This window comes from Ptiloglossa arizonensis, chromosome 7 (genome assembly GCF_051014685.1).
Source record: "Ptiloglossa arizonensis isolate GNS036 chromosome 7, iyPtiAriz1_principal, whole genome shotgun sequence".
In the NCBI taxonomy this organism is placed as follows: Eukaryota; Metazoa; Arthropoda; class Insecta; order Hymenoptera; family Colletidae; genus Ptiloglossa; species Ptiloglossa arizonensis.
The window spans coordinates 21,842,553-21,865,532 of record NC_135054.1 but is presented as its reverse complement, the minus strand read 5'-3'; the positions used below and the strand labels follow the sequence as shown (position 1 = coordinate 21,865,532).

The following is a 22,980-nucleotide window of genomic DNA, read 5'->3' as shown; positions in this document are numbered from 1 at the left end:
GGGCGAGACAAATTTCCAAAAATTCGCACACTGTGTCCACGAACGTACCTCTAAACGCAAACACATTGCGATATCTCTCGCGCATTTTTCTCTGGAAAATCCCCAAGCGTCGACTCGTTTTCATCGAGTCGGAGCGCGCAGAAAAATCGTGGTAAATAATTGTAACGAGGTATCGATGACGGTTGTCAGGGCGCGGTATCGTTCCCCGATAAGTTATCGTATTTTTGTCCAGGAGTGACGGAACGCCGGCTCGGCGCTCTCCAATTATTAGAACCCCAAGCAGCGCTGTAACAAGTTTGCGACCCTCGCGTCTCCATCGAGCGCAGATTTGGTAGGGGTTGCTCCGCGAACGCTCGGTTCGGTGTCGTTGCCGCGTGCTGCACGATCGCGCTCGACTCTTATGAATACCGTAAATTTTACGGCGATGTTCGGCGACAATTTCGCCCGGTCATCGGCGTAAAATCTATTCGCGTCGCGACGCCCGTTCCGCGTCGAAAACGAGAACCCCGCGTAGGAATTCCGAGCGGCGGACGCGTTCAGCGAATCGTCGCGCGATCTACCGCGATTACCGAACGATAAACCAACAGACGAGACCGTCAGCGAATTCACCGACGAACAATTATTCCCCGGCTTCGGCCACTTGGCTAACCGTGCTCGCGTGCACTCGGTTAACGAGTGAGTTTTCTTCCATCGTGTCTGAGATTCTTTTCGCGATTCGCTAATTAAAAGCCGACACTGTACCGGTGCGTCGCGAATTTTTTCCGGGTTTTCGCGACGCGATGACAATCGCGACCAAACAGCGCACTCGCGAGATATTTCGACGTTGGTCCATCGAAGATGGACTCCCTTGGCGAATCGAAGAGTTACGGAGTGGACGGTCACGAGTACCGTGGTGGTCCCCCGGGACCGATCGAAACTCTCCACTGGTCGATCATTGAAAACAAGTCGAAGAAATTGGAGGGGGAGAAGAAATTACCGAGTGTATGTCCGTTAACGTTTCCCGGGATCGTTAACCGATAATGGATCGAAATCTACCGACGGACCGACCGGTACTAGGGAACAACTTTTTCGTCCCGATAGTGGAATTTCGATTTACCGAAGAGCACCGATTCTTTCCAACGTCGAAAACTATCCCGATTGTTCGTCGGACGTTACATTTTCACGGAAAGTTTCGCGACGCGTTAATAATCGGTTCCGTTCGCTCGGTAACCTCGATCGGAGCAAGAAAAAAACTGCAATTGTGCATTTCGAATCACCAGAAGAAGGACCAATCCTCTTCGACGTGAAATACCATCGCGTTCGATAGACCGTGTCGCGAAAGTTGGAGAGTTTCTCGATCACGGAGGGTTTCACCCTTTCCACCCCCTCTTCCGCCTGCGAAAATAAACTCCAAATAACGGGTTCCCCCTGAATCGACGTTACGTCGGGGAGCGGCGCTAAATTTTCCACGATGCCGGCGGCAATTTCAGCCGGTCATCGGCGTAAAGTCGATGCTCATTGTAAGCCCTGGCGGGTTCACGAGGATGCCAGCAGACAAGAGGGAGGACACCGTCGGTGGGTGGACAGGATGGCGGGTAGGGTTGCCGAGGTCGCGTTCTCTCTCTCTCTTGTGCGCGCGCGCGCGAACGCACGACCAAGAGAGAGAGAGAGAGAGCCAGTGGGAGAGAGGGAGGGAGGGAGAGGAGTTAATGGGGACGAACTGTAGAAGTGGCTATAGTCTAGAGCCGTGTTAGGGCCAGGGCCATTAAGCTTAATGACATAATGAAGTAAATGGCTGTGCATGCCATGCCACGCCGGAGACTATAGCTTATAACCGCCGGGCCTCCACCCCCGCGCAATATACCGCGTGCCAGGAATTCCTGACTTATGCCGGCACTGCCCAGTCGAAAGGGGTAGCCAGGCTATGGGGTGCCCTTTCTCTCTCTCTCTCTCTCTCTCTCTGGTCTGTTGCTCTCTCGTCTATTTCTTCTCTCTTTCCGGAGGTCTTTTGGTCGTCGACTGGTGTGCGTGCGAACGCGAGACACTTTTCGTCTCTCCTCCCTCGACGTAACTCTCTGGACGTCTCTGTCTCGTCCGTGGACCAAAGTCTCGCGTTGTCTCTGTCGGTACATTACCCAAGGGTCGGTCCGACCGTTGCACACGTGCGTCAGGGAAGTGAATTTATTTCGGGAATTGCCAAGGAGTCTCACCGTCCCCTCTCTCTCACGGGCCGCGTTCCTCCCCCGGAAGATTCGCTAAAAACCACGCGTCCTGTCGCGGCGCACCTAACGCCCCTTGAATTTCTTCCGCGGACTCGTAATTATGCGTTTCGTACGGCGACGGAAGCTCGCGCGCTACGTTTAAACGTTTAATGCGATTTAGCGGAGAGACACCGCGAAACCGCGGGCAGAGGAGGCGGGCAGAGGGCAGAGGGCAGAGGGCATAGGGCGGAGGGCAGAGGGCAGAGGGTGTCCGCGGGCACGTCCCTCTTGTTTGCCAACGCCACGGCGCTAACTCGGCTTTCAGCGCGGGATCTCGCGAGGCTTTTCTGTCGTCGAGACTTTGAAAGGGCCGCGCGCGTGGTCGCGCGCTCACGCTCACGCTCGTGCTCGCGCTCGCGGCCGTGAACGCCTCGCGTTAATCACACGGAAGTGCCTAATGCGCCGCTTGATAGCTGCAATTTCGGTATTAATTGGACGCGTGAATGGCACCCGCGACGCTCCGCCATCCGACGTTGCGAGCCCGTAGCGTCGCGCTGCCCTCCGCCTAGCGGATAGCGTCGCGGAAACGCTGGGCGGACAGGTTAAATAGGAGTTCCCTTTTCGCTAATAACAAACGTACGTGCTCGGAACTGATTACAGTACACTAGACTCACTCGTCCCGCGGCTCTTTAAAACTCTCTAATTTTAACACTTAAAACCCGACTCGTCGTTTTCTGCCACTCCACGGAACCCTTTAACTTCTCCAACTACCGACCATCTCGGACTCTCCGTTCTCTCTCTCTCTCTCTCTCTCTCTCTCTTTCTCTCGTTCTCTGGCTTCTTGCGAGCCCCGTAACACCGGAATGGAAAACGCTGCTTTCGCTGCCCCTGCGTTTATTTCAGGCTCGTGCAGCAATCGATCGAGCTTCCTCTCTCTCCGCCACGGTGGACAAGCGAAAGGAGTCCTTGAACATCCTGCGACAGGAGCGTTGCGGCTACGCTCGCGTTTGCCCAACGTGGAACAAAGTGCGCGCGGACTCCCGAGTGGTGGCGAAGAAAAAATAAAAATACGAGAAAAAAAGAGAAGAAAAAAAGAGAAAAAAAGGAAAAAAAGAAAAACAACCGCCTTGTTTTCGGGCAATCAACACTTTGCTCATTGTACACGGCTGGCACCTGAATGCGTTGGCCATCATAATATTCACACCATTCGTAGAGGGGTTCGAATTACGAGCATGGCCACCGCGGGCCCCACGGAGAATGGTTCGAGACGCGCGTAAAAACACGTTTCTGACCACGAGGTGTGAAGCACCGCAGGAGCAAAAAGAAGCGTAGAGAAACCGGGGTAGCCGAGAAACGCGTTCCGAGAAATTCCGCCCACGAATTCGTTATTCCTTTCTTTTCTTTCGCTTTCGTTTCGCCGCGTCTCTTTCTCTCGTTCGGTTTCTCCTTCGGCCGCGTCCTATTCATTAATTATCGTTATTCAAGAAGACCGAGGGGGCCTTCCCCCGATTGTGAGATCCGGGATCGATGAAACGCGTTTCGCGCGTAACCGTGATTAAGCCGTCGAGTTTTCGCGAAATAACCGGTCACGGAGACTGGTTTCACTCGAGAACTTAATTACCGGCTGGATTGATACGCGCGCGCTCGATCCACGAATCGACGGGCTCGAGAAACAACGCGATTCCCGATGCTTGGAAGAGGACACGTGCAACTCACCCGCGCGTTAATTATTCGTCTTCGTTGTCATCGTCGCGGCTCGAGGACCGTGTCCGAGAAAAGTTTGCAGCGTTCGTTGCTCGTTGCTCGCGGAACCTCGACCGAAACGTTTCCTCGCTGGACGAACACGATTCGATAAGTTTATTTTATCTCGGTCCTCTTCGGAGTACGAAGCTCCCCTTGCGATACTAAGGGTCGTTGGATCGTATCCCAAATTAGTAAAAGAAAAAGTGTTCGAATTGTCTCCTACGCTTGCTCGTTACACGACCGTGCAACGAATGAGTCCCGAGTCTAGGATCGAGCTCGATTTTCGACAAAAAAATTGAGCGCAATTTTTTTCAAATTAATAATAAGAATATATATATATTGGAATTACTTCTCTGGAGTGTTTTCCGCGTCCATGGGACCATGTATCTCCAGATCGTGGTTTCTGTATCCGAGATCGACGCGTGCTCGAACGATTGTAATACTCTTTTGGAATTTCGATCGATCGACCAAGAAAAAGAAGAAAAAGAAAAAACGCGAAGCGATGCGAAACGCACGAAGCGAATCGAGCGAGTCTCCAGAGGGCGAACGATCGGACCGGCCAAATTAATTCGAGCCCGAGAACATCGCGGAAGCATTAGCAGCTTACCCCCTAAGCTGCTGTCGGTCTGTTACAAGTGTTTTACAGCGTGTTACATGGTGCAGCAAAACTACCCCGGGGTCGAGGGTCCCTAATCTACCGAAACATCCCTCGGGATGTATCCAAGCATCGACTGTACTCGGATACGCTCCATTCGCCCTTTCGGCTATGTAAACGACCGCGTTACATGTTTCACGCGCTGGATAAATAATTCTCGGCCTGATGCATTTTTCAAGTGCATCGGCATTTCGCGCGCGGTCCCGGGTATCCGTCCACCCGAACGAGAAACCACTGTGCGAGCCTCGTTTTTCCAAACGATTGTTTATTTAAGGGAAAATCGACCGATGGCGTGAACGAGATCGGAACGCAACGATCGGATTACATTTGTTTTTTTCTCGAACGACGACAGACGCTCGAGTAAATTTATCAACGAAGCCCCGCGAATCGAATTCAACGAGGGAGTACTCGGATTCCTAACCTTTTCCAATTGTTTCGACGAAAGTTCGATTCGTTACGATTTCGTTCGGTCTTCCCGCAGACGTATCGCCGAACAACGCGAACCGCTTCGACGCAATAATTCACGGGGAGTTTATTATTATTCTTTGGGCAGGTTCTCGCGAAGCAACCGGGAAACGTAGTTGCAACGCGTTGGCGTATCAAATTGACGCGTAACGTCGTTTTCGCGCGGGAAAGGGGCGCGAAGCTGCGCGCAATTCCTCCGAAACCAGTTACGGGTGACCTATGAACAGCTCTCGGAGAAGCAATCGATTACGTTTTACAGGAAGCTCGAGCGTAAAGGGACGCGCGCGCGATTATTACGGGGACTTCTCTCTCTCTCTCTCTCTCTCTCTCTCTCTTGGAATCCCGGGAACGTTTCAACTTCTAATCATCCTGGCAGCCGATCGCGAGGAACTCGATTTTTCCCGGTTCGAACGCGATACGTTGGCGAATCCCGCGAGGCAAACTAGCATTTGTCTCGTTAATCATCCGCTTTCACGAAGGCTCGCTCGCATTTACGCGGTCCTCCTTATAAAATGGCAGTCGCGTCTCGCGGAGCGGGAGAAGCCAGGACGAGTCGTCTCATTCACCGCGCGACGAGGTAATTTCTCGATGAATCCACGGAAAGGGCATTTATCCGTTCGTTTCTCCGTGCCGCGAGAAGGGGGCGGACACGAATTTTCAATTACGCGGCACAAAGGCCCGGTTAATTCCCCGGGTTTGAAACGTCTTCGCGGTGCATAGCTCGGTCGACCGGAGGGAGAGACGGCTCGAGAAAGCGGAAAGAAAAAGAGAGAGGGTCGGAGAGGAAACGAGCAGAGAGAGAGAGAGAGGGAGAGAGGGAGAACGAGCCAAAGGGAAAGAGATAGAGCATCAACGCCATGAAAAGATTTTCAAATTAAATTTCGGGATTAGTACCCTGGTTTAATACGGACAAGTGACGGCGGAAGACGGTCCCAGGGGTGTGCTACGTGCTACCTTCGCCCTCCCCTTGGGACACCATACACACGGGCCACTGTGTAACAACGCGACGACGTTCCAGGAACCCACCCTCTTTCGAGCTCGTAACACTTCGCGCGTTTCCATTTGCCCGACGTAAACTCCTCGTGTATCCGTTGGCTCCCTTTCTCCGGGCCCGAGTCTTCCAGCGAGGATCGAGCCTCGTCCCGTGTCCGGTGTCCAGCTGGACGCAATTTCGACGAGTAGCGGCTCGCAGGGCCAGATGGGGAGGGCGTCGAGGACACCGAACAAACAACACGTGGAAAATTTGCTATGCGATTAAGCCCTGCCCGACGTTTTTTATCGAGTCTTTCGACGACCGCTAACCGGCAGAATTGTTTCGAGGGTTGCGTTGCGTTGCGTTACTCGGCCACGTGGACAGTTTAGCAGCTACTTTATCGAGGATTTCTTCCTCGAGTTTTGCGAAATTGCCGTTGAAAATTCCGTGTTTCGGTCGGTTCGAGCTCCGTTCGTCTCCACGAGTCCCATCCGACCCCTGAACCGGTATCTTCTCGACGCCCTACAACGAGTTCGGATTTGCTCTTCTCGAGGATCCCGCAAGGATCGTCCAAACGACCGAACGAACCTCGCATCGAGACTCTGCTCCTCCGTTTTCGTCGTTGTTTTCCATCTCGTCGATCCGACCGAGTGGTTCCAACGAGAACGTTCACGGACGATTATTCCACTTTCAACGACGATGCGTAGGCAATCGGTTTCGTACAGTTGTTTGTCAAGACGTTATCTTCGAACGATTACTCTACAATTTATACTACCTCAGAAGTAACGACAAATAATACACCGTAACATCCTCGTTTGAAAAACTCGCGTCGAAAGTTTCCAATTTCGTTGGTTCCCGCGCGCAACCATCGCGAATCTCTTCTTCGCGATCTGCGAGCGTATTTTCGAGGCTCCGGCCGATAGAGAAAGTATCGCTGTTGAAAAATCGTGTTTTTCAGCGGGTCGAAAGGTCGACATCGTCGTCGAACGGAATTTAACGGGGTCCGGAGGGTCGGGGGTATCGGGTCCGGGATTAGAATATCAATTATCGAAGAAACACGAAGCCGGGGCGGGTACTCTAAGAGGTTCTATTAGGTGCGAGAGCAGTCTGGCGCAAGGCAGCCAGCCAAGCAAGGCCACGGGTTTAAGGTCTTAACAGCTACTAAAGCAAAAGCTCCTTCTGTCTCGCTCTTAAGCACGGAAAACAAGCCGTGTTAGACGAAGGGGTGTATTGAGAGCCGCCATTGGCTATCCACGCTCCTTTATTGCCGGTTGCCTGGTAACCAGCCTGCCACCGGCACACACCGATGGCAACCACCCCGTGTAACCACCCTGAAACCCGACAGCACCGTGCACACCCTCGCTTAGGAACAGCAACTCGCGACCACCACCACCACCGCCGCCACCACCACCACCACCACCACCACCAGCAGCATCGCCGCCGCCACCGCCGCCGCTGCCGCCACCGCCGCCAGCACCGTCTCTCGCACGCCACCCTCTCCTCCGCGAGTCCAACACGCACACCCGTACGTAGGTTCGCGTGCGCGCTCGTGTTCCACGGTTCCACGCACACGCGTGCATCAGCTGGTCGCGTCAACGCGCCACGGGATGTGCGATGGAATCTTCGTGTAATCGGCGGGGGGGTTGAAGGTGTGTACGCGCCCGTGTAGACGCGCGAGCGTCAAGCAACCCCGTCGGGTTTACGAGTGTACGTACGCACGCCGTGAATATATTTAGCGAGGAAACTACCACTGTTTTCGCGGCGAGAGGGTGTTTCGAGAGCCGCCTGCCACTCCGGCAGCCTCTGTGCGTGCAGAAAGTCTGGCTGCGCTCCTGGCCGAGTGGACCCAGCCGAGTTTTTTCTCTTCGAGCCGCCCGGATTTCTTCCTTTTATCGGCGATACCGCGCCAGGACGAGGAGGGTGGCCCAGAGGGGGTGGGGTGGGGGTGTACCGAGAGGACACTTTGCACGGATGATTGCGTTCCGTTGGTCCGTTAATCGCGATGGTCGACGTTTCTCGGTCGCTTTGAGCGCTACGCGAGAGTCCCCGGTTGCGAGGATTTCCTCGCAGGTTGATGTTTCGGAATTGGAGTAGCCCCTGTGCGTCCTCGAACGATGGATATTCTCTTCAACGGTGCGCGACGGGGACCGAGGAAGGGTGGCTTTTAAACTTTTCAATTCCGAGTCGGCCGTTTGCGTCGCGTTCTCGTCCTCGTCCTCGCGACCTCGACCGTCTCGCTCGCGGTTCGTAACTCCCGCCACGAGGAGGAATCGCGACGACTCTCGATCCTCGATTTCGTGCCACGGGCGTACCGATGCTTCGCACGGTCTAGAATTTTCTACGGGCTCCGCGGACGTCCCGCATCGTGCTCCCAACGAGAGCTCGATTCGATGCCGGTCGAGCTCACGCTCGAACGGTTGCGATCTTACGGGTTCCACGTCGAGGAGGATTAAAAACAATTGCTTCTGAAGTGGCTGCACGCGCGGATACGCGACGACCGTGTCTCCTCTCGCCCTAGCCAAGGTCTCGAGGGAGGTCGCGACATCCCACGATATTCGAGGGCACTACGAACGGATTAGATCCAGGACAAATTAGAGGCGAGAGAGAGAGAGAGAGAGAGAGAGAGAGAGAGAAGGGGGAGCGTCCCGAATCCATCGGGGGCTAGAGGGCGAACGCGTTCCCGCTGGTCCCGTAAATAGCTAACTGGATTTGATTAATCGATTCGGTTACAGTCCTCCTACTTAGCCCTGGCGTGACGCTTCCTGCCGCGCGCAATATCGATCATTCGCAAGCGTCGAGGAAAACGAGCCCCGGGACACGTTTCGCGAATCGCTGTCCTCAGCGATCGCCTCTCAGGTATCGTTCCCTTCGCCACGATTTTTCTCCTCCGTGGTTCCCTCGACGTGCAGCGCTGTTTATTTCGTTTCGCGGCCACGAGGAGAGGAAAGAATTCCAAGTTGTTCCCGTGTCATCGCGTAGAATGCACCCGAGAAGAAGATATTGAACGCGCGCGTTCCATTCCACCTAACTCGGTGTCGTCGAGATCTACGCGCACGAAACGTGTTCCGCGCCGATATTTACCGACGTAGACGCGCAACGATCGGTTCAACGGATTCTGAGTCACCCTTGGGACTAGATTCGGTAATACTTGGATCGGTTCTACGGTGATGGAATCGGAAGAACAATTTTCCACTGCACACATGTCGATCATGAATGTTCAAAGAATTACTCACGACTCTGTTGTTGGGTTTAGGATCGCATAAATATACGAGTACGCGATGGAAACGCTATCGAGTGTTACCTACGCGCGTTCGATTGCGCAATATTTACGAAACGAAGAAATTCGGCCAATAGAATCTAGGAATACCGCAATCGATGTACGTGGAAAATCATCCTGCGCGCTCTTGGAAAAATTAGGCGTACTCGTCCCCCCGCGCTCGGGTTTCTCGTATTTCCGTAATTCATTCCGGAAGGTGACGCATCGAATATCGGTAAGTTCCCATTCTCGTTGCGTGATTAGCACCTTAGCTACCCGGCGCAGCCACTCGCGTCCACGTTCTCCGCCGTCGATTGGTTCGACGGTTCGCGGTAAATAAGCGTACTTAAAAAGTCGGGAGCAGGAAGCAACGCGGAGCCGGGGTGGCGTAAAGAGGCCTCTCTACGATCTTGTGAAACAATGCATCGCGCGAGCACCCGTGCACGGTATCTTAAGCCGCGTGTGTTCGCGCCTCAAATATTTATTTTCCATCCCAGCTTCCTCGTTTCTCTCTGATGTTCCCACGGATCGTTTTTCCTCGATTCCGTGGGTACATCGACTAAATTTCTCCTCGAATCTAATCTATATACTTTCCAACTTTGCTCCATTTTTGACCAATCCCTCGCAAGAAACGTGTTTGAAAATACTGAAGACGAACAATCTGCCCGGATCAAAAATACCATAGAAGGAACATGAATTTGTTTCAGGTTGATCCAATGTCTCTGATCTCACCGTATTCGACCAGATATATTTTCGATGCACTGAAATCTCTGAAATCTACGTTACTTCTATCGATAATAATGTGCTCGTTCGAAAACCTGACTCTTCTCGTAGCTCATCGACGGGTAACAAGTTACGAGATTCTACTAAAATTGATACGCCGAACCAACAGAGATCGTTGAACGTCTATCGCGCGATCCGTTTACAAACGATACGGACAAGTATGCAGCAACTAAAAATATCGGTGAAATATTTTTAACGAACGTTACTCGATCTGGAGCGAGTTGGAAAAATAATTTCTGCCGTTGCAATGTCTCTCTTCGTTCCGAACGATATTTTCGAAAACGCACTTTACATTTCCGTTGCTTCGCGAGACGTTCCAACGATTATAAATTTCTTTCGTAACCGTACTGTTTCTATTCACCATCCGTTCCAATTTACCCGCGTAATTGTCGATCATAGTTTGCGTACAAAGCGCGCAAGTGGAGCAACCGAGGGAATAAGCAAAGTATCAGAGCCGAGAGGCCCAAGACGAGAGAGGAGTTCGAGTTTCGAGGGTATTCACCCCCGCGTGGGTCGATCCTTTTCGCTCTCGCGGTCGCCATTCGACGTTAATTATCCGTTCGCTTTCGGTAGCCGGATTGATAGAGCAGCGTTCGCGTGTCGTAAATAGAGCAAAAGTTACACGACACGCCGGTAGAGGGGAAACGACGGTTCTCGTGGCGGTGTATGGCTCCGGGAAGAAACGTTGGATAAAATTAAGCAAGGAGTTCCCTTGAATCGGGTTGAATACCGTGCGACGCTTGCTCATTAAGTTGTTCGTCTTCGCGACGAGCGAAGGAGGGACAGTTTCCAGTTTCTCGTGGTCGCGAAGCGCGCGGAGACGAGAGTAACGCGGACGATAGTTTTCGTTAAATAACCGCGAGCTGGGAGGATTTCACGGCACGTGAGCTTCGGCAAAGAACATTGGGTTAATATAGTTCGTTTGGGCAATTAGACGGAAACTCTTTTGAAAGTTTAACAGCGGTACGCGGCACGGTGTTTCCACGGAGTTAAAGACCGTTTCCTCGATTTTTCTCGCGTCTCGGGGAAACCTCACCGATGCCCGTGGCTCTCGTTTCCCTCCTTTGACTTTGAGGAAGCGTTTTCAGAAAGCTGTAAAATGCGCCACGGAACTGAACCCGCGCGAGCGGAACGCCGACCAACGGAGAACGCGAAAGGATTATTAACAATGCTTTCGAGAAAAGCAGCCTCCGCTTTTTTTACCGGCCGCCCGACTCGAAATTCGTCGGAATTCCTCTTTCGGGGTTCTCTGCCCCTCTCCCCCCTCCCCCCTCTAGCCCGAGCTTTTCTCGCGGTCCACGCGCACGGAAAACTAGCTTTCGCTGTAATTTTCCCAGCTCCGGGTTTTCCTTTCCTAGATACGTAGGTAGAATTCACCGCGTCGATTTCGACCCGGTAAATTTCATCGCGCTCGGGTTTCAATCGACGCGAGACCGTTCTCCGCGACACAATGAAAACGTCGCCCGCTTTCCAAAGTGTTTCTCGAAACGCGTCAAAGGCAAATCGACGCGAACGTCGACCCGTTTTCGCTCTCCCGAAAAAACACAACCGGCACGCGTTAAGAACTCACGAGGACCATCCCTCTCTCTAATTGCACGCGCGCCAGCACGCGGCTGCGAATTCTTCCAATTTCTGAAAGAGTTCCTTTAAATCGCACCCGTATCGTTTCGGAGCGGATTCAGGTGCGTTTCTGCGTTCGGTGAAACCAAGGAGAGTGAACGAGAACCAACGACTTACGTTGCTTCGTGGAAATATTCTATGGTTTCTCGACGTTTCGTCAACGATTGAAAACGTCCGGAAACCTTTCTCGTTTTTTGACATCGATTTCAATGACTCTCGCAGAGTATCGATTAAAATTGGATGGTAACGAATTACCGAACCTTCGAATAAAAGCGCGCGTCTCTAGAAAAATCAAACAAGCCTCCCATAACTGTATCGGTGCAACATCGTCTCGACGTTTCGTCTCGGTGCGATTCGTATATTCTTCGCGCAAGAATTGCATCGACTTCCACGCGAATATTTCCCGTGATTTTTTCCCCGACTGTCCACCACCGACGCACACGAACGGATGCGGTGGAACTAGCGTCGCGACGCCGAGTTCGGATGGAAATAATTTCCCGAAAGAAGTGGGACGACGGAGTGGAAGGTACGCGCGCGTATCCGTACGCGCGTGACGTCAGCAATGCGTTTCGGGGTCCAATTAGTCGAAGGACACGTATAATTGGAATTAAGCTCTTAATTAATAGTTAATTAGCCGCCGGTAGTGGCGGCACCAGCGGCTGGCAGCGGCAGCAACAACTGTAGTAACGAGTTAGCCCCGGGGGGAGGGTTTCATTGTGGAGCGGCGCGCGCCACGGAGCCGACTCTCGCTCGTTAATTCGAAATTAATTTATAATTGATAATTATTTTCGGGCCACGGGTCCTGTCCGCCCCGACGAACTTTTCTAGTTCCCGTCCCTCCTCGTGCCCCGCGGAAAATTGCCATTTACGCGCGGCACGCGCGTCACTGCTCGAGTCGCGTTTCGAATGAAAAAAAAATTGAACTAACGGATAAAAAAAATTTTTTTCGCCCTCTCTCCGAGCGTCCACTCCCTAATTGGCGAGCCGAAGCTATTTTCCGAAACGAAATTCCACGCAACCGGACAACACCGGTCCTTTTTCCAACCTCTCGGTGATTTTTCTTCGTTTCTTTTATTCGCCCGCGCGTTAGATCGCGGCTCCAACGACCGACTCGAAACTCCGTTATCGGTGACAAATTTTCCAGGTATTTTCCACCGAATATCGAGTATCAAGTCCGCGTCGCGACAGTCGATCTCGGCCGACCGGAAATTATGCACCGATCAACGCGAGCTTTTCCGATCGAATCGCGCCGCCTGTCGTCGCGTTAACTGCGTTTCATTTTCGTTCCCACTGGGGACACTGGACGAACCTTTCGATACGGCTCCCGCGCGAAAAACGAGCCAAGAGTTTCCGATTAACGGAAACCTTTTACCGCGCGTGGCATGTTTCGATCGTTTCGCGAAAATGTTTCACGCCCCCTCGATCGGTCCACGGTAACCAAAGAATCGCGTATCGGTTTGTTTTCCACTTGGATTTTCACCCGATTTTCGAAAGATTGATTTCTAACTCGCGACAGGGATCAGGGATGAAGTTACTCTTTGGGAAAAATTTCAAAGAATCTATCGTACACGAAACGCGGAACGAGCGGACAACAGTTGCGTATATTTTTAAACGAGGAGAGAACATTGGACAAACTCTCTAGAAACGTGTTTAAAGAATATCGAATATCCACTCGGGTGTATCGAAACTAGACTCTCTTGGGACTAGAATATTTTTCTTTCGGTTGTCTCTTATCGTTACAATCGACGAGGATGTCCTCACGTTTGCAACAATAGCGATATTCCTTTCGTAGAATGTACACGGAATTTTCACAACGGTCGCTAAACGCGAAAAGCAACTAACGATACGATGACGCCCGATCGAGAACGTGGCAATACGATGAACAATTCGAATCAAGGAAATACTGCACCGCGAATGGCTAGGAATTCCTCTAATCAACGTTAAATATTCGCGAAGGGAGATCGACGAGACCAGCGAATGGACCAGCGAAACACTCGTTGGACATAATTTGCACGGATATACGCGTGGTTTCGATTCATTGGCAAGTCAGGTATAATGGGTAATTTGATCCGCGAGGTACGCGCGCTGCTCGAACAAAGCGGCGTGCATAATTATCAATTACAGTCGGCGCTATGAAATAATGAGCCCCGAGCCCAATGCGAACGTTGCCGTCCGCCGACCACGAATTTTTTACGGAAGGAGATACGCCGCTGCGTTAAACCCTGGTTAGTTGAGCCACGTTGCTACGAAAAATGCTACTCGAATTGAAACGGAACAGCAATGGCGATTCACCGCGCGTACTTGCGCGCTAAATTCCAACAAACATCACCGAACGCGTTAATTATCCGGGGTATTTTTTTCGTCGAATTACGCCACGAGAATAATCGCGGCAACTTTAAATATTTTTCCACGATTCGACTCCGTTTCGAAGCTTTCGAGAATGCGCTCGATTACGGGGTAGATGGTTCTCGTGTCGAGCTACGATCGAAAATAATAACTCCGATCGAGCAGAGGCAAAATCTTCTCGTTGACGATGCAAATATTGGTTAACACGAGTCGTTTAAGATCCACGAAACGTTCGACTCGTATCGGAGATCGCGTTAGAAGTACAATTAAGGATGACTGTGTATCGTTAACTTGTACGGTTCTGTTGCAGGTGTCGGGCACAATATAGATTCAGGAAAGGACTTTACGGTCGACGGTCTCTCCGGTTTCAGCAAAAAGAAAAAGAAGAAACGTCGTCATAGGTGAGTATCTCACGCGAGCCACGGCCCGTGGATCGTTTAGTTTATCATATTCCGTTGCGTCGTGTTTACTCGGGGCACCGTAGACCGCCGCCATTAATTTTCGTTTCGCGCGTCTGACAAAAATTCCAACGTGAAAATCAGCGCGATAGAAACGGCCGCGAAATAATTAATAACCGGTCGTAAAATTTTCGACGGGAACGTCCGTGGCCATTCTCCCCCGCGTTCTCGTTTAATCATCGAGCCCTGGAAACAATTGCGAGCGTTTCGCTAAATTTTCGTTTTCGATAATGATAAATTTATCCCACGGAACGAATGTATCATTTTAGACTTTTCATCGTGTAATCGACGAGTTCTCCCTTTCCCCCCACCCCGCCCGCGATAACGAGTTTTCAGCTATTTTCAAGTGACGGACAATCCGAATGCAATCACCGTTCGCCAATAATTGCACACCAGACGGACGATTTCGGGGGGAGAGCTCGATTTGCTCGTTAAAAAATATAATTATCACCGGGGAATCGGTCCCGTCGAAACGTCGACGTAAGACGAATCGGGGTATCCTCGGTGCCCGGGATCGAAAAAATTTCGGACCCGTGGAACCCGGGGAACGAAGAATTATCGTATTGTCGGTTGAACGCGAACATTTGTCGCAGTGCGGATACTTCGTTGTAAAATTTCATTAAGTCTAGATATATGTAGGCGCATTGGCGTTTAATCGTCCGTTGAAAACGCGACCCTCAAAAATATATGGAATTTTACGTTACGGCCGATCAAAGGAATTGCTTCTCGACCGTAACGACGAGTGTTTCGTACTTTTCAATTTCAATTTCCGTTTCAATGTTAGCCCGCTTCTCTCGTAATTCACGAACCATGGAGGATAATTCGCGGATCGATGGCATTCACGGTCCCCGTGAAACTTCTCCGAGCAATTGTGCTTTACCGTGTTTCGTAAACGCGACCAAGACTCGACGCGTACGCGAAACATCGACTTTCGTTTCTCGGGTTTTGCCACGGAGTGTAGGCTAGCTTTAAGGGAAAAACTGTAATGGCATATAACTAGGTTCATACGGTTGTTGCTCCAGGACGATCTTCACGTCGCAACAGCTGGAGGAGCTGGAGGCAGCCTTCAAGGAAGCCCATTATCCCGACGTCTATGCTCGCGAGATGCTCAGCCTCCGAACCGATCTGCCCGAAGACAGGATACAGGTGAGCGAAAATCAAAAGACCTATGAAACCCGACCACGCGACCTACGAATCAGAGAGCCCCGATACGACCCCCTTGTGAAATTCGCGACTCAGTGCTATCGAGTTTCTTTGCCCCGATACCCGTGAACCGATCGAGTCAACGGATACCTTGCTTCTTTGTCGTTGACTTCTTTACGAATCGGGTTTACCCGGCGAGATCGACGCGCGAGTAATCGGGTGCAGTCCTCGTAACAATTCGCGAGAAGTACTCGCGCCGGTGCGGAAAAATGAAGATCGAAGAATGAAACTCGTGGCGCGCAACTCATGGGAGCTTTCGGTGTTTGTTGAATTCATTCCTACCTGAAACGCAATGGCGTAGAGGAAAATGGTAAACCGTCGAGTAGATATACGACTAAATGGGCCTATTTTCCACCGTGAATTCGCAACGCGCCAATTGAAAGTGCTCGTTTCGAACGGGAAAGTGGAACGCGTTACATGTATATATATATATATATATATATATATATATATACATTTTTTTTTTCCATCGTTCGTCTATTAAATTAACGCACAATGCGGATTTCTTTTTCAATTGTCGGTGGCGGAACGAAAATTTTAGAAAGACGCGTAAATACGAATTTTTCGAGCTCATTTTTCGCCGCGTTGAAGCTTTTGTTCTCGAACGGTTGGCAGACATTTTGCTTCCACGGGAGGAGAGGAGGGTATGCGCGGGAAGGAGGAGGGGGGCTTTAAGTATAATTCGCTGTTAAAACCGCACTCTGCCCGCTGCCGGTAATTTTGTCCGTTAACAAGAATTAACAACGTTACGCGCTCTTTGAAAATTCATCGCACTGTTCGCGATAATCGTACGACAATATAAAGCTCCGATATATTTTCACGTAATTAAAATGTCCGTCGTTCTATCGTCGATAATTCGACCCTAGAATTACACGGGGCGATGATGCTTTTTGCGAGCAGATTTAACACGCGTTTATTCGTCAAAGAGAATTATTATCAATTAGCACGCATTTGATATTGGTTACGTTCCCGTAAATTGCCGAGCAATTAATTTTATATCTTCATACATCGTCCGCATAATGAGCAGTAGAGAAGCTGCTCATTTTCAACGTTGTAATACGTTAATTTACTTCCCGTTTGCGATGTATCGATCCATAGTACGACGAGACGATTCTCCTGCAACGATTTACGAATTACCAAGTTGTTTCCCGCGACCGACGACACTACAGTACAATGTGTTTTTTGCGACGACTCGCGAATAGCGAACTCGTCTTTTAACGCAACCGAATCATCCTCGCGACACTTTGCGAATAACATGGAACAACGATTCACGAATTGCAAACGGGTCGTTGTTTCGTTCCCCGACTCGACGACCGATGACGCGATTAGTTCTCTCGACGAAATTCTAACGAATTCCGAACCTTTCTCCCGGTGGAGTAACCAACAACCCAACGACCCGTTTTTGCGGACTGCGGAACCTTTTACCGGTTCAACAACCGACAGAAACAGCGACCCGTTTTTCAAACAAGCACCTAAAATATTTTAAATACTTTTATCAAGGTATGGTAAAAAAATGGACAACGTTACACGATCCTTTAACAATCTTGCAAACTACAAAATCTTCCACCAACGCAACAACCGACAGAAACAACGACCCGTTTCTCAAACAAGTAGCTAAAAAATTGCAAACCGAGTTATCCTGAAAAAATGGACAACGTAACACGATCCTTTCGCTATCTTCCGAACTACAAAATCTTCCACCAACGCAACAACCGACAGAAACAACGACCCGTTTTTCAAACAAAGATCTAAAAGATTGCAAACCGAGTTATCGTGAAAAAATGGACAACGTTACACAATCCTTTGACTATTTTACGAACTACAAAATCTTCCGCCAATACAACAACCGACAGAAACAACCGACAGAAACAACGACCCGTTTTTCAAACAAGGATCTAAAAAATTGCAAACCGAGTTATCCTGAAAAAATGGACAACGTAACACGATTCTTTCACTACCTTCCGAACTACAAAATCTTCCGCCAACGCAACAACCGACAGAAACAACGACCCGTTTCTCAAACAAGAGCTAAAAAATTGCAAACCGAGTTATCCTGAAAAAATGGACAACGTAACACGATCCTTTGACTATCTTCCGAACTACAAAATCGTCCAGCAACGCAACCAGCGGCGAAACAACGCCGCGTTACCGTAACGAGAGTCTTCGAAATTGCAAACTCCGTTACCAACGCAACGACCGAGGACGCAACGACCCGTTGCTCCTCCTCCAACCAGCCGCGAATCGCGAGTCAGCCGATCTCGCGACGATATCGCGCAGAATTATCGACGCCGGGCATAAAGCGGCGAAAGAACAGTCGCAAATGAAAGGGGCAGGGGTACGGCGGTGGTTCGTTGTCGGGGGTGGAGAGTGGCAGGACCAAAAGGCGCGACCATAAAAGGGAGAATTTTCCCGGGCTGACGGTTAGTTACCGCGGACTCGTAGAGTACTACATAGCCTGAGATAGGTTTCCGCATGGCGGACCCGGGACAAGCTTCCCTCTCTCTCCCTTTTCCTCGTCCCTCTTCCTCTCGTCGCGATTCGCCCCTCGGCCCCCGGCGCGTTCCCTCTGGCTCTCTTTCTCTTTGGTATTTCGCGGCCGTGTCTCGTTCCTCGAACGACATGCGTGCGGTCCGAGCTCGCCGAGCGAAACGCTCGCGAGTACGAGCCGAGCGTGGAGGGAGATGGACAGGTAGATCTACTATATACAGACCTTGGACGACAGCCCCTCTCAATGGCAATTTCAAAGACATAATTTCGAAGGGAGAAGAAACTTAAGTAGCGGTGGTACTGCATAATAATTGTACCGTACGAATTATATATATATAGGTGTACTCTGCACAGACTTTGGACAATGTCTCGACGTAACATTTTCAATTATACGAGTAGAATAGACTCGAGTAGCGGTATCCACTGCGTTATACCTGATTCTGAGTACGAAATTCGTACAGGTACGTATGCATGTATCTGTATAGGTCCCTAGTAGTAACAGGAAGAACGCACTACAATGGTAGCGATGGTATATAATAATTGTAGCGTACGAAATATAAGTGTACTGGGCAGATTGGAGCAAAATTATTTCTACGAAATTATAGACACCCTGTGTATTATATTTTTTGGTAATTTTGACGCCTTGTTGGACATCGTGCACTTTAAAATCTCCGCGTTTCGAGGCTCCACTTGCACGTAACCGATACTCTAGCCTAAACGTTCGCTAGATCTGCAAATATCTCGAGCTTCGATCATCGGAAGGGGAATAATAACGATCGTTGTAACGCGAGGCGTTGTTCCAAAATCGCGAGGTTGAGACGAATCGGTCGATCGATCGGTGGACAAGTCGCGCATTTGGAAGTCGAAAACACCCTGTCCCAAGAATCTCGTAGATTCAGGCACGTGGGTGTGCACGCGCTTAGCCTCGAGCACGTTCGCCTATTTTGAAACGCGATCACGATCGTTGAATACGTCACCCTCTGGTTGCGTTTCGGTGCTTTGTCAACGATCGATGCAATTTTCCTCTGCTCGCGATGGAAATGAATCTACGAAAACCGTAATTCGATTCGCGACCGAAGAGTCCCGGGTAAATCTTTCGAAATTTACGCTCCGAGTTTCCCGTAATAACGAAATAACCGTGAATGGAATATTCGGGCGCGAATGCTCGAACAAAGACGATCGAAAATTTGTCGATAATCTTGGCGACAATGCGGCCGCGGCACGACGACAAAACCGCTCCGGTACGAGAAATCCAGCAACGACGAATACCGAATTCGTGGCAGACGCGTTACAGAACGCAGCCACCGAAACACACCGGGTGTCGGCGTTACGTGTAAATTGATAAGTTATCGACGCGTTAAAATTGCGAGGAGTAGCTACGCCGCGTTGAGGGACACGTACACGTAGACCGTAACCGCGGCCGAGGGTCGAAAGGTCCGTAGGAGCGTGTCCGTACACGAATGACCGGACCGCACACCTACAGGCTGCCTGATTATATTTTGATATAATTCGAGGGAACGAGGGTGGCGTAGAATTGGAAGAGAGGCCCCGCGGGGTGGGTGGGGGTTGGTCCGTGAAGCAAAGGTGGCAAAGGAACCGCTGGAGGAGGCGAGGAGTCGGGGGTGGCGAAGAAACGGGTCGGGGGTGAGCGCGAGGGAAGACGCGTCGGTTAGCCGAACGAAGAGGGGAGTATTCCGCGTACTCTCTCCCTCTCTGTCTCTCTTCGCCCGGACGGGGTTGGGGGGAAGGGGTACGGTCGAGTCGCGCTTCACGGGGTTGTTGAAGCTTCGCGGCCGAAGCGTGCAGGCGCGTACACACAGGGGGAAAGAGAGAGAGTGGTAGCAGCGGCGGCGTGAAACGACAAAGCGGCCATTGCAGGATGGGTGCGGTCCCGCGGGCCAATCAGAGACACGAGTCGCGGACCGGTCGGCCAATCAGGCCGCGCCTTCCACCCGTCTTTTGTTTCTAAATTTGCGCGCGCGGCGGGGACACAATATAACGAGCGCGCGGGACGAAAAGAGGGGTTGGTAATCGTTAACGGTGATATTTTTGTGTGGGAGTGCCACGGGCTTTCTTCGTCTTTTCTCTACCTCTTCTTTCACTCCCTCCTCTCTCCTCCTCTCTCCTCTCTCCTCCTCTCTCCTCTCTCCTCTCTCCTCTCTCCACCGTCCTCCCACCCTCTCGGCATCCCTCTCCCTCTCCCTCTCCCTCGACACCCACGCCAGGCTTCTCCTACTCTCCGGTGTCCCTCCGCCACTCTCGCGCGTTTTACTCTCTTCGTCTCCTTTCGACTCGTCGCGTCGCGAATCTCCTTCCGCTTCTCTCGATCCGAAACCCGCTTCGGCCGCGAGTTTCTTCGTCCCTTGCTCTGTTCCTGCCTGTTCCACGACCACTCCGTCGTACACCTCCGTCCTCGCCCAGCCACCCACCCATCCGTCCACCCGTCCCTTCGCCCTCGCGTTTCTTTTCTAATTTCTTTGTAGCTCCTTTCTGGCCCCTTTGTTCCGCGCGCCTTTTTTTCTTTCTCGCGCGAGCTCTCGTGTGCGCGCACGCCCACGCGCGTTCACGGGCTTCGACAACGCTCGAGGAGTAACGCCGCGTCCTGCCGCGCCGGCCAGTTTTCCTATCGATTAGGGCCATTTTCTCGCGGTTCGATGCCTCTCCTCGCGATCGAGCGATCCTCCCGACCTGACCCCAATTTATATCGTTTCTTCGCCGATTCGATCGTCTCGCTGACGAATACCGAATCTCGAGAACCGATATTCGTTGCCACTGGAAACTAAGAGACGAATGTTTCGGAGCGCGTAACGGAGTGGCTCGTTTTCGAGATGCAACGAACACTGGATAGAAAGATCAAGGTAGCTGGTATTCGGTGTCGATTGTAAGCGCATTTCGTTAGTCGCGAGTGTGTAAGCGAGCAAAATTTATTTCCGTGCAAAGGGTAGCTGTGACGAGACGACGTTTCGATATCGAAATCTACTTTACTTCGGGCAAAAGAAAAATTTAAATTTAAAATCCACTTTACCATCGTTCGGTCGCGTCAGCTTCGCCCTTCGTCGGTTTCGTTACGCGCCGTTGGCTACGAAATTTCGAAAGAGATGACCGGAAAGGGCTGTTTCCGCTATCGGAGGAAACAACCGTCTCCATTGGGTGATTTGACAGCGCGTCTACCGGCTCGTCCGAAAGGTTATCGATCGATCGAACGAACGCGATAAAGACCGGTGCACTCCGAACGAATAAATTAGTCGTGCCGGTTGTATTCACCGCGAACGTTCCGAATCCGTATCGAATATATTTCGAAATTCCAGTTGGCGTTCGTCGCGTTCCTCTTCGATCGAAAAAATACAAAGGGAGCTCCGAGTTCGACGAGACGCTCGTTGATTTTTTATATTAAGAGGCTCTCTCATTTCGAGGGGGACAAAAGCGTGGCGGGCGAAAGGTCCGCGGAAGGGAAAGAAGAAAGGAAAGCGTCTTCTTGCGAGAACAGAGAAGACACAAAGGATGCTCCTTCGTCTTCGAGTCGCGACGAAATGAGAAACTTTCAGACGTCGCGACCGAGGCCAGATTCCGTGACATTCGTCGTCGCGGAAACGCATAGGATTAGATCACGACCCGCGTGGACGTTTTTGTATAATTTACGCGTCGAATGAAATCGCAACCGATCGTTCTCGTTTCGGTTCTCTTCTTTTTCCGTTGCCTCGGTTCGCGGGACTTCTCGGGACGCGTTTCACGCCCGATGCCGACTGTTCGAAGAAAGAAAGGTCGTAACGCTCCCGCGGCGAAGTTAATCGAAATGTCTTCGACAGACCCACGTCCTGGCTGTTCGCGTAATTGTGCACGCGATTCGCGCACGCGCACGCCGATATAATTGCTCGTTCCCGCAACCGATTCTATCCACCAGTTCGGCCGTTTTTCCCGTTAAAATGATCGAACTCGAGGCGCCTCTGTCTCGAAATCGGAGTATCGAATCGTTCCAAATCCAAAACCGTTCGATTCTAAAATGTCGTACGTAGTCTTTGCGTAAACTTTCCCTTCGATTTCTCCCTCTTTTCTTTAATTTTCATCGCTCTATCCCCTCGCAATGTTCGATGTTAAAATTTCGGCGTTAGATTTCCAGTTTGTTGCTGCTCGCACGGTTCGACGATCGACGAAAAATGTTTACGATGTTCATCGAATTCGGAGCGATACAAAATCTAGCGTCTTTTGTGTCTACGAGTACCTTCCACCGTGGAACGTCAAAGTTTCGATTCCAGAAGGGTTGTAATCTTAATCGAGCGATCGAACGTGAGTAGAAATTAATCGCGAACGATGAAGATGTCCGTGAATACGAGCGACAGAGTCCACTGTCGTGTTTTTTCTTCGTCGGTTCTAATAACGTTCGCGAGTGTCCCGGTGAAAAGAAGCTCGACGCGACTCAGAAGGGAGAAATTGATTCGGAGAATCCACCCCCCGTGCAGGAGTCTCGATAGGAAACAGCGAGCGACCGATCGAGTTGACTACTCGTTATCGCGATCGCTCTCGTGCTCGCGAAACGAGGCTGCGTCTGATTGGCGCGCGGAATCGCGCACAAACGGACGTAATTTCGGCGACCGGAGGGTTACAGGCTTCTTACGGGGGTGCGAAAATTACAGCCCCGGTTCCCTCCACGCGTCCCTTTCAACGTGATCGATACGTGCGCGCAGAAGGGGGTCCCACCTCGCCAAGTGTTTCGGACAAAATGACACCACGAATCACCGTTCAATTACTGTTTAATTTTCATCCCGCCACGCGACGCGGACGCTTAATAAATCAGTGGGTTGGATTCGGTACGG

At 51.1% G+C, this 22,980-nt stretch overlaps 1 protein-coding gene across 2 annotated transcripts in view; it reads left to right on the top strand.

Moving 5' to 3' along the window:
• The window catches only part of LOC143148977 (uncharacterized), a 70,198-nt gene that overhangs the window by 29,148 nt on the left and 18,070 nt on the right, over positions 1–22,980 (top strand). For both annotated transcript variants that reach the window (XM_076315853.1, XM_076315852.1), the window contains exons 3-4: positions 14,332–14,422; positions 15,502–15,625. In XM_076315853.1, coding sequence (XP_076171968.1) covers positions 14,332–14,422; positions 15,502–15,625 — 215 coding nt within the window. The remainder of the gene's footprint in view (positions 1–14,331; positions 14,423–15,501; positions 15,626–22,980) is intronic.